Source organism: Gymnoscopelus microlampas, assembly GCF_963454915.1.
Source record: "Gymnoscopelus microlampas genome assembly, chromosome: 10".
In the NCBI taxonomy this organism is placed as follows: Eukaryota; Metazoa; Chordata; class Actinopteri; order Myctophiformes; family Myctophidae; genus Gymnoscopelus; species Gymnoscopelus microlampas.
The window spans coordinates 26,936,860-26,949,359 of record NC_139947.1 but is presented as its reverse complement, the minus strand read 5'-3'; the positions used below and the strand labels follow the sequence as shown (position 1 = coordinate 26,949,359).

The window sequence follows — 12,500 nt, the reverse complement described above, 5'->3', positions numbered from 1 at the left end:
TGTGTGTGTGTGCGTGCGTGCGTGCGTGCGTGCGTGCGTGCGTGCGTGCGTGCGTGCGTGTGTACGTGTGCTTTCTGTGTTTGTTGCTTCAATGGAAAAAAAAACATTTTAACCACCTATGCCCACCCTTGCATGCCTATTCTCGGTGGCGGGCATTCGGCAAAAAATAGCCGACTTACAAAAGAACGTGACACATTTTGAGCTTGTAGATCAGCTATTTTTGCCGAAGAGATTCGGCGAGGACAGGAAAAAGGGCGATTCATTCAAGTACAGTTGTTGTAACTCAACTCAAGTCCATTTCTCCCTCAGACTAGAGAGAGAGGGTTTGAGTGGTTAAAAAAAAAAGTCTGTCTAATTACCTGGCATTACAAGAGATGGAAATATTTCACAGCTGGGATGACAAGATAATGATGTTTCATTATGTTCTGTTCCTTAACCCTTTAAGACCGGGAACGCATTTGTGTCGTTTTAAGATTTCTTTGGCTATTCAAAAATAGCAGATCTACAAGCTCATAGCGCGGCACTTATGAGCTTGTATATCTTCTATTTCTTTTGAAAAATCATGGACATTTTGTGCAAATCTTTGAATATATTTTTTAAAGCAAACATTTGTAACTCAAATCTTTGCTTCTGGGGGATTCTACAAATGTCTTCTAAATCCTAACAGTTTTTTGAAAAAACTTGCGTTACGTTGCTATAATCAGTGGTTCTCAAACTTTTTCATGTCAAGGACCCCCAAAAAGGATATGTACAGTATTTGGCCGCAGACCCCCATCTCAAAATGTTTAGTTCCAGGGACCCCCCAGAAGCAAAGAATAGAGTTAAAAATGTTTGCTTTAAAATAACATATATTCAAAGATTTGCACACATTTTCATGATAAAAAAAAATAGCACATCCACAAGCTCATAGCGCGGCACTCGGTGCCGCGCTATGAGCTTGTAGATCTGCTATTTTTGAATAGCCAAAGTGTAAAATAATGCTTTTTTAGCTAAAATCAAAAAGTGACACAGATGCGTTCCCGGTCTTAATGGGTTAAAGAATGTAATGAGAAGCTGATTCATAGCAGCACTCATCATCATTATATGATAAACATCTACACATCCTCCACATATTTGATCATTTGGGTAGAAAGCTCACTGTGTGTGTGCAAGGCCACATCCTCAACGTTCATTTAAATTGGGTTTAAGTGATATATCGTCGCTGTCGAGTGCAGGAAACCTTATATCTCCGCAACCCGTTGCTTTTCGGAAAAAATGGAGTGACATTTTTCAGATATAGTGAAAAATAGCAGATCTGCAAGCTCTCAACGCGTCGCATCGCTTGCATATCGGCTATTTTCACTACTTTAGTGCAGGGGTCTTCAACAGGGGGTCCGGGACCCCTAGGGGGTCCTCAGAGTTACTACAGGGGGTCCGCCAAATCTTTGTGTGATATGATTTCTTTTTTTTTATCTTAACCACTTGAACCCTAGCATCCCTTTTCTGAGGAGAACTTTGGCCAAAAATAGCAGATCTACAAGCTCTCAACGCCTCGCAGCTTGTAGATCTGCTATTTTTGGCCAAGAGGTGTTTGGTGTAGATGGAAAAAAGAGCAGACCAAGTAAACAAAAAAAGACTATGAATCTGAAACAATTTTATACAATATAGAGGGGGTCCCTGCTTCATCTATCTCTCAGCTAGGGGGTCCCTAGCCTGAAAACGTTGAAGACCCCTGCTTTAGTGTGACACTCTAGAATGGTGAAGTGAGCCGTTCATTTACGAAGAAAACGTTGAAAAAAAGTTGAACTATGGAGATAGGAGAGTTTCTGCGAGTTTTAAGGTCCATTTGGTTATATTTATATACACTCTGTGAGTTACAAATCGATTAAAAAAACAGATTATTTGACTGTGTATCACTGCCTGAGAGTTTAAGTCTGTGCTTGCACAGTATGCGTCCCGACCTGAAAATTTCATTTTCTTTTCATTAAAGTGCTGGAGAGACCGGGGGGGGGGGGGGGACCCCCTGTTACTGAACAAACACTCTGTAGCCATGATTACTATTATCAAATTATCACTGCTGATTTTACTGTGTGTGTGTGTGTGAGTGTGTGTGTGTGTGTGTGTGTGTGTGTGTGTGCGTGCGTGCGTGCGTGCGTGCGTGCGTGCGTGCGTGCGTGCGTGCGTGCGTGTGCGTGTGCGTGTGCGTGTGCGTGTGCGCGTGTGCGCGTGTGCGTGTGCGTGTGCGTGTGTGTGTGTGTGCGTGTGTGTGTGTGTACTGTACATGTGTGTGTTGCGTGTGCGTGGCGTACTTGATGCAGCCTTCACAGTCGATGTTGCCCGTGTTCTCTTTGATGGTGCGCTCGGAGACGAAGGCCGGGTACTCCGTGTCACACGGCACCTGCATGTTCCGACCCACCCTCTGAGCTGGACAGACAGACAGACAGACAGATAGACAGACAGACAGACAGACAGACAGACAGACAGACAGACAGACAGACAGACAGACGGGTGGGCGGGCGGAAACAACGGGAGGACAGACAGGAAGACACAAAGACAGAAAGACAAGACGAGAGAGAGAGAGAGAATAAAATACAGATGAGATAGCTGTGGAACAAGATTCATATATACGTAATATGGCAATCGGTCATAGACAAATAGTCAGCCGGACGGACGGACGGACGGACAACTACTCAGTCAACCCCCCCCCCACACACACACACACACACACACACACACACACACTTCACCCATGAATGTTGTACGAACGGTGGAATGACAGAGAGAAAGAAAGAAGTCATTTTTATATTACCTTTATTTAAACAGGGGAAAAAGGCCCAGAAAAAGAGAGATACACACACAGTGTATGGGAGGGGCGAGCTGATGCAAAACATCAGGGAAATATGTACGTAGCTCAAATATATAATTAACATGTGGGCTTCAAAGCCATGTAAATATTTCGCACGCAAATAGTAAAACACACCACATCCTAGCAAATACAGGAGGTTTGAACAGAAAGCAGAGTTTCTTTTTTTTTTTTTTTTAAAACCCAGAGCTGCCTCTATATATGTGCCAGAGCTGCCTCTCTATGTGCGGGTATATACAAGCATTTCCAGTGCAGATGTAGGCCAGCCATTTTCCCAAGCGTTACTTGAACACTCCTGCCACCAAATGGTTCCAACCGGTACTACACACACATCCAGAGGTTCAGATCTGCCAGCTTTTGACCTCTGTGGAAGACCTGAGGCCGATTCTACAAAATGTCCTCTAAATCCTCCTTCAACTGTTTTTTGAAAAAACGTATGTTACTATGTCAGTGGTTCTCAATCTTTTTCATGTCAAGGACCCCCAAAATGTATATGTATTTGGCCACGGACCCCCATCTCAAAATATTTTGTTCCAGGGACCCCGAGAAGCAAAGATTTGAGGTACAAATGTTTGCTTTAAAAAAATATATATTCAAAGATTTGCACACATTTTCACCATTTCTCAAAAATAGCAGATCTACAAGCTCGTAGCGCGGCACTCGGTGCCGCGCTATGAGCTTGTAGATCTGCTATTTTTGAATAGCCAAAGTGTAAAATAATGCTTTTTAGGTAAAATCAAAAAATGACACAGATGCTTCTCCAGGTCTTAAACGGTTAAGAGTTATAACGAGAAAGGCCTCTTTTATAGTCCTTTCCTTGATTTGCGTTCTTAAACAGGACCATTATTAAGACGTTTCCTTTTGGAAAGTGTAATGCGCTCATAAAAGATAATAGGAAAAACAAATCATTTTTAGCAGAGAGTTTGCCTTGTGACACGAACGTTGCTAGGCGGACTTCTTAAGTCAGATTAGCGTTATGCGTATGATTTTCGATACGACCGACGGTTTAATTACTGGCTGTCATTTGCGTGACAATACGTGTGTGTGTGTGTGTGTGTGTGTGTGTGTGTGTGTGCGTGCGTGTGTGTGTGTGTGTGTGTGTGTGTGCGTGTGTGCACTCGCATGTGAGCACGCCTCAGCCTACATGCCGAGATTAGTTCAGCTTCAGACGGTACTACACAGTAAAATCCTCAGTGTCAATTCATCCATTCGTAACTCTTGAGAGTGTAACACAATGCAACCAAATGGACCCTTTACGGGTCCATTTGGTTGCATGCGTTACACTCTCAAGAGTTAAACTAACACTGGGGATTTTTAGACGTGTGTACTGCGCCGCGGATTAGGGTTCCGTGCCGCTATGTTGGGGTGTGTCGCTCGTGTGTCACAGTCCCAGCGTCTTGCATTGTAAAAAGATATAGAAAAATGCCGCTAAGTCCTGAGGCTAGCCAGCTGTGAAATTGTCTTTGACTGCTTTGGCAAGCGGGCCGGCGGTACAAACCCCCGTCGCTCCACCGTCCGTCGGGCCATCCAGCCGGGGATAAGGAGAAGCGTGTGGTGTAAAAGTAACTGAGTGCATTTACTCTGTTACAATTTTGAGGTATTTTCACTTTAGTGGAGTATTTCCAATTTTCAATACTTCTACTCCACTACATCTCTATGGCAAATAATTGTACTTTGTACTCCACTACAATTATTTGAAATAAAATGCCAAGTTACTTTGTGGATTTGAATTCTTATTACAAAACCTACATCAACCACTTCAGTGCTAATACATACTTCGGCAGTTTGAAAACAGCAGATCTACAAGCTCACAGCGCGTTGCTTTGCGACGCGTTGTGAGCTTGTAGATCGGCTATTTTCAAAAGATTTGTATACATTTTATACAAATTGTGAAAAAGGGTACATTCTACGCAATGAGTACTTTTTACTTACTATTTTAGTCCTTTATAGTTTGATGCCAATACCTTTGTAAGCTTTTACTCAAGTAAATGTTGAATACTGGACTTTTACTACGTAACAGTATTTCTACCATGTGGTATTCATACTTTTACTTACAGTAAGTGAAACATGCGAGTACTTCTTCCAACACTGCCGGGGATAAGAAAGAGTGTGTGCTAGCAAAGCATTTGACAGATTTTCATTTTGTGGTTCTTCCCGCTCCCCTCCCCTCTCTCTCTCTCTCTCTCTCTCTCTCACTTAACATATGAAATATTTTCATATTAGTTTTGGACCAGAATTAACACCGTATTATAATGCCACATTCTGCATGCTAGCTTAGCGAGGCCGAGCTCCAGACTGACTGACACAAACAGAAAACCAACACTCTATGGAGTATTATTATGGCACACAGCTCTGCTCATAAGCTTGGCACACGCCATGACTTGCATGAACGCGCGCGTGCGTGTGTGTGTGTGTGTGTGTGTGAGTGTGTGTGTGTGTGTGTGTGTGTGTGTGTGTGTGTGTGCACACGTGTGTGCGTGCGTACATGCGTGCGAGCAATGGGTGGAGAGACAGAAACAGAAAAAGGTAGAAAGGGGGAGAAATAAAGAAAGAAAGAATGAAAGAAAAAAGCAAGAGAAGCCCTTTTCTCTCATTACAAAGCGGATATTGCTTTGCCACCAATATGACACACACACACACACACGCACACACACACACACACACACACACACACACACACACACACACACACACAAACACACACACACACACACACACAGAAAGACATACTTAACACGCACACAGTCACGCGCCGCAAACGCACACACACGCGCGCGTCTCGAGCGCCGAGGCCGTCTGAGGTAATCCGCATGTTGTGCCATTTCTAGTGTTAGGTTTTGGATTGTTCCTTTTTTATTCTGTTTTTCCAGTGGTCACACTGAGTCAGACGGAGAGGCCGGAGGAGGGGAGACGGCAGAAGAAGAGGTGGACAGAAGGTCACCACACCAACGTGACTGAGTGACTTCTTGGGTCTGTGTACGTACGGGTGTACTGTTGTTGTTAGGCTTGTGTTTTTTTTTTCTTGACCACAATGTTAACCCATTCAATCCATTCAATTTTTAGATTTCTTTGGCTATTCAAAAAATAGCAGATCTACAAGCTCATAGCGTGGCACCGAGTGCCGTGCTATGAGCTTGTAGATCTGCTCTTTTTTTTTTAAATCTTCGAATATATATATTTTTAAGCAAACATTTATAACTCAAATCTTTGCTTCTGGGGGTCCCTGGAACAAATATGCTATATCAGTGGTGCTCCAACTTTCCCATGTCAAGGACCCCCCAAAATTATATGTATTTGGCCGCGGACCCCCATCTCAAAATATGTTGTTCCAGGGACCCCCAGAAGCACAGATCAGAGATAAAAAACGTCGCTTTAAAGCTCACAACGCGACGCGTTGCGTCGCGTTGTGAGCTTGTCGATCGGCTATTTTCAGCCGATCAAATATCCGTTCGACAAGCTCACAGCGCGTTGCGTTGTCAGCTTGTCAATCGGCTATTTTCAACGAAAGCATTCCCCAACAATAACAGAAAACAGAAAAGACTCTGGTATTGAGCCCTGAGGGCCTCCGGTTACCCCATATGTGGTTTAAGTGATTAAGACTGACGATTTTACTGTGTGGGTGTGCATCACTCACTGTCTGAAAGTCTATGCGTGCGTGTGTGTGTACGTGTGTGTGTGTGCGCATGTGTGTGTGCGTGCGTGCATACAGTACAGTATGCGAGAGTGTGTGCAAGCAAACAAACACAGATGACAGGAACCCGAGAGGATGTCTTACCTTTGGCCGTGAGGTCAGAGTACCACCAACTGTACAAGTTGAACTCCACCAGAAATCTGAGCAGAGGGGAAACGCACGTTAAAGAATGTGACGACTCAGCAAAAAAACGCCATATTGACGAAACACTTGACTGAAACACATGGACCCCAAAAAAAACTCATTTTGAAATGCATGAAATTGTAAAGGCACAGACACGAACATGAAATCAGCATTGACGACTCTACCCCCCCCCCGCCCCCAACCCCCAACCCCCTCCAACCATGCGGTGTGGCAACCCGAGGACCACCCAGGAAAAGGCCCCCTGAAAACCACAACAGGGCATCTTAGGAATGCCCTAGATTACAGGAAACATCGGGATGCCATTACCGCTTATGAACTCTGATGATCTTGTCACCGTACTTGAGCGGGCATTCATAAACAAACACTAGAGTTACGTATACGCACGCGCGCGCGCACACACACACACGCACACACACACACACACACACACACACACACGCGCGCGCGCGCGCGTTTAACCTCATGTGACAGCAAAAAAAGGCCACTATAGAGTCACGCACACAGACGCACGCCACACATAGCTAAGGGTTGCCAACGATACCTGAAATTCAAATAAGGGGACAAATAATAAAAACCCCTGTGTGTAATACAGGGGTCTTCAATGTTTTAAGGCCAAGGACCCCCTAGCTGAGAGAGAGATGAAGCAGGGACCCCCTCTATATTGTATAAAATTGTGTTTCACATTAAACTTTTTTCCATTGCCATTTTTCCCCCTCTACACCTATATCTCTTTGCCAAAAATAGCCGATCTACAAGCTCACAACGCCTCGCAGCGCGAGGCGTTGTGAGCTTGTAGATCTGCTATTTTTGGCTAAAGTTCTCCTCAGAAAAGGGATGCTAGGGTTCAAGTGGTTAAGGTAAAAAAAAAAATCTTATCACACAAAGATTTGGCGGACCCCCTGTAGTAACTCTGAGGACCCCCTAGGGGTCCCGGACCCCCTGTTGAAGACCCCTGATGTAATATGTAGAGTTTTTGTACATCATAATAACCACAAACACTCGTCTTACATGACGAGCTCGGTCATGATCCACTTGACGGCCGCGAAGACGGCGAAATACGGCTGGAGAGAGTAGGGAGAAAAAAAAGAACACGATCAGGCACAGATATAGCACACAACAACGTGTAAAATCTAAAAACCAAACCAACCATCAATAATGTGAAATAATCTCAAGGATCACGTGTCAACAAGGTGGCGATAACAGTGGCATCGTCCTGCAGGACAGCCGTACTTACATCCAACAGTGTGTGTCCACTGTCACTACTCTCTGTGTAGATCAAACAGATAGCCTGGTAGTCATACAGAGTCACCCTGGAGAGAGACACAGAGAGAGAGACATAACATTACATTACGGTCATTTAGCAGACGCTTTTTATCCAAAGCGACTTACAATAAGTGCATTCAACATAGGTAGGCAGGGGCGTCACGGCCATTCACTGTGCGTCAGACGCGACACCCTCACTCTCACAGATCCGTGATTTCATACCCCCCACTTTTAAAAAAAATAAAAAATATATATATTTTTTGATAATAAATCGGTAAAATCAAGCAAAAATAAGAATTAAATAACCTAACCCTAAAACCGAAATAAAGTAACCAAACACGAAAAAAACAAAACAATATCCGCCCAAAAAACTTTGAAAATACAGAATGTGTTTACATTTGACAGCTACAAATGTTTTTCACGCTTTTTCAAAAATAGCAGATCTACAAGCTCATAGCGTGGCACTCGGTGCCACGCTATGAGCTTGTAGATCTGCTATTTTTGAATAGCCAAAGTGTAAAATAAGGGGTATAGTCCACCGAAAGTCCATCACCCCCACCTTCTGAGAGCCTGTGACGTCCCTGTAGGTACAGTAGGCAAGGAAACTACAAATCACCAGAAGTCTTAAGTGCATTCTCTTCTAAAACAAGCAACTAAGAGTATACCTACAGTGTAGCGCTAAGGTAAAAGTGCAATATATCAGCTACATACTTTCATAAAGAGATGAGACAAATAGGAAAATCAAATGAGAAAGAGCTAAAACAAATAAGTGTATCGAAAAAGCAAGATCCAATAAGACAAGAGCTCGTACAACTAGTTAACAACAAAGTAGGCAAGGCTAAGAGGAAGGGTAGTGTTTCCTGAAGAGGTGGGATTTCAGCCTGCGGCAAAAGATGGGCAGTGACTCTGCCAGAATGCGTTGAATTATTGTATAGTTATCGTGCTTGCATGGTGTGAGCGGCCCTTAAGAGCAGAGTCTGGGGCCACAACCATGCTCTCCACAACTTTCCCAGAACCATCTTCGACCACCATCCTCTCACCTGCTCCCCAGACATCCTCTCTACTGTTACATGGCCTGAGGGTTGGTTTATGGAGCGTGGGAGGTGGAATGGGAGAGCTCTCACCTCCACTACAGTTCAGGCATGTTACCTGCGGCTATGTGTATAAATACTGGAAAGAAACTTAAAGCCGAGGGCTTCCCGGTCCCCTCTTTCCTCTGAGAGGTTCCTTAACACATTAAAACCCCGGGAACGCATATCTTTGTAACATACTTTAACGATTATGTTATACTTTGGCTATATTAAAAAATAGCAGATATATACAAGCTCATAGCTATGAGCTTGGTAGTGTATATCTGCTATCCCTGGAACGAGATATGTTGAGATGGGGGTCGGCGGGCCAAAAACATATAATTTTGGGGGTCCTTGATATGAAATGGTTTTGTTCCAGGCACCCCTCAGAAGTAAAGATTTGAGTTAAAAATGTTGATAAAAAAATAATAATGTATTCAAATATTTGCACAAATGTTCAAGATTTTTCAAAAATATAGCAGATCTACAAGCTTGTATATCTGCTATTTTTGAATAGACAAAGGATAAAATCATGGTTATAGCAAAAAAATCTAAAATGACACAGATGCGTTCCCGGTCTTAATGGGTTAAAGTAGATGTAGGAAGGCGTGTGTGCGTGCGTGTGTGCGTGTGTGTGTGTGTGTGTGTGTGTGTGTGCGTGTGCGTGTGGGTGCGTGTGTGTGTGTGTGTTGAGGATTTGGGGGATATTCGGGGGGATATTGGGGAGCTTTAGGTTCTTAGCTCGCCCTGAGGGTGTGAGGTCTATAGGTCTAGTCTGGGTGAGGTCATTGAGGGGGTGTCGAGCATGCATATACGTAGATGTATACGCGCGTTCAACACACACACACACACACACGTTTTATTACCATACTTGCGAGGACATTACAAGTTTGTTACATTTTGGGACGTGGATTTTACAAATGCCGTTTTGAATGTTTTTTATTAATTTTATTATTTACTCTAAAGCCGAAAAAAAGACCCCCCAAAAAAAGCAGATCTTCAAGCCCATAACGCGTCGCACCGTGACAAAACAGCGCCGGAACAGCGGCACATTAAAGTTGGGTAAGTGATATTTTGGGGTATTTTCTTTTTTTGTTGTTAAAAAGTACTATATTCTGATAGTAATCATTGCTACAGAGGGTTCGTTCGGTCACATGGGTCTCTCCAGCTCTTTAGTAAACAGAATATAATGTATAAATGTATATATACATTTTCAGGTTGGTGACAACATGTAAGCCAATCAGGAGAGAGCCCTGAAAATGCATTTTCTGTTTAATAAAGAGCTGGAGGACATGGGAGACTCCTTTTACTGAACAAACACTCTATAGCAATGAGGACTATCACAATATAGAGCTATTTAACACTTATTTTAACCAAAGTAAATCACTTACTCTACCTTTAAGTATATCGGCTATTTTTGGTGTCCGGATAAGTATAAATCCATAAAGACCAGGAAAATTGTCACGTCTATTTCTCATATTCTACTATAATTGGTGTGTGGACATTTTGCCGTAAGTATAGTAATACAATTACACACACACACAAACATGTGCATGCAGACACACACACACACACACACACACACACACACACACACACACACACACACACACACACACACACACACACACACACACACACACACACACACACACACACACACACACACACACACACACACACACACACAGTTGCACTGGACATTCTTGGCTATACAGTATACCCTGCAGGCATGTTCCTACAGACTTGACCATACCCTGTGTGTGTGTGTGTGTGTGTGTGTGTGTGTGTGTGTGTGTGTCTTTGTGTGCGTGTGCGTGCATGTGCGTGTGCGTGTGTGTGTGTGTGTGTGTATGTGTGTGTGTGGAAACCCTCATACGTCCAAAACCGTAACTTTTCAGGATTCAAATTCAAAAATAGCAAAAAGTAGCAGATCTACAAGCTTGAAACGCCTCGCTTCACGCCCACGTTTCGAGCTTGCCGATCTGCTATACTTTTGATGCTTTTGTGTGACGTTGTAGTATGATCAAGTAGGGCGTTAATTTCAGTGATGTAAGGTAACCAAGTACATTTACTCAACTACTCAATTGTACTTAAGTACAATTTTGAGGTATTGTTTTCACTTTACTTGAGTATTTCCAATTTTCAATACTTTTACTTCTACTCCACTACATCTCAGATGCAAATATTATACTTTTACTCCATTATTTGAAAACTTTAGTTACTAGCGAAGTTGCAGATTTTGATTATTATTACAAAACATATATTAACCACTTCAGCCTTATATACAGGCTACATTTAGGCCATTTGAAAACAGCCGATCTACAAGCTCACAATGCGTCGCGATGCGACGCATTGTGAGCTTGTAGATCTGATGTTTTCAATAGATTTTCATAAATTGTATACATTCGAAAACTTTCGAAAAAAACATCGAAAACCTTTGGTACTTTTTTTTCCCACCACTGGTTGATTGACGAAAAAACGAAGAAAAAAAAAAGGTTATAACATGGAGATAGGAGGTTTTCTGTGCGTTGCTGTGTGATGTGGGAGTATGAGACCATGCAGTCAGTCTCTCCCCATGCAGCCCATGGGCCGGGTTCCACCCTCAGCCCACAGCAGTACCATGGTGACATACAGCTCTCACACAGCGCCAGGAACCAATTAGCAATAAGCCAAGCCACTTAATGGTGTTAGCAGCAGCACACTCCAATGCAATGTCTGTACTCGCGTGTGCGTGCGTGTGTGTGTGTGTGTGTGTGTGTGTGTGTGTGCGTGTGCTCTTGCGTTACTATACTTGTAAGGGCCATATGTCTCCACAAGTAGAGTCAATTTGGGATTTGGGAAATACAGTAGACATTGTGAGAACACTTATTGTACTGGTCTAAATGGTTTAGACGGATTTTAGGGGAGTTAAAATCAGCCCCCCCAAAAAAAAATAGGTGATCTACAAGATCACAAAGCGTCACAGCTCGACAAGTTGTGAGCTTGTAGATCACCACTTTTTTCGTCTTCAGAGGTTAGGCAAAAAAAAGTTTTGTTTTTGTTTTTAAATGCCATTCATAAAATGTTGATGTCCTCACAAGTGTAGTAGTGCGTGTGCGTGTGCGTGTGCGTGTGCGTGTGCGTGCGTGTGCGTGTGTGCGTGTGCGTGTGAGTGGTTTGTGAGTGTGTGAGTGTGTGAGAGAGTTTGTACAGTATTGATGTCACATATTTGCGCACTCCACACTGTAACATCACTTTATGATTTCCTTTCCATTGTTTCATTTTTTCTAACACAAAATAATCCCATAGCAAACTATAGGAACACTTTTTAAAAAAAAGAATGGCTCATATGAGTGAGTTATCCACATCCGTCTTCATCAACAGCTCGTAATGGTTGTACGATATGTCCGAGCGCTTGCGGCTTCGCGTCCCGCGTTGAGCAATGGACTCCGAAAAACCCTCCTATTATTTTTTAATCAGGAGAAAAAAACAGCGCCCCTTTCTCGCG

General features: G+C 43.2%; 1 protein-coding gene across 1 annotated transcript in view; it reads right to left on the bottom strand.

The window, feature by feature from the left end:
* The window catches only part of LOC311054166 (voltage-dependent calcium channel subunit alpha-2/delta-3-like), a gene marked incomplete at both ends in the record, with an annotated part of 378,193 nt that overhangs the window by 23,645 nt on the left and 342,048 nt on the right, over positions 1-12,500 (bottom strand). The window contains 4 exon segments of the mRNA XM_084070045.1: positions 2,289-2,403; positions 6,618-6,673; positions 7,686-7,738; positions 7,912-7,987. Of these exon segments, the coding sequence (XP_083926171.1) occupies positions 2,289-2,403; positions 6,618-6,673; positions 7,686-7,738; positions 7,912-7,987 (300 nt within the window).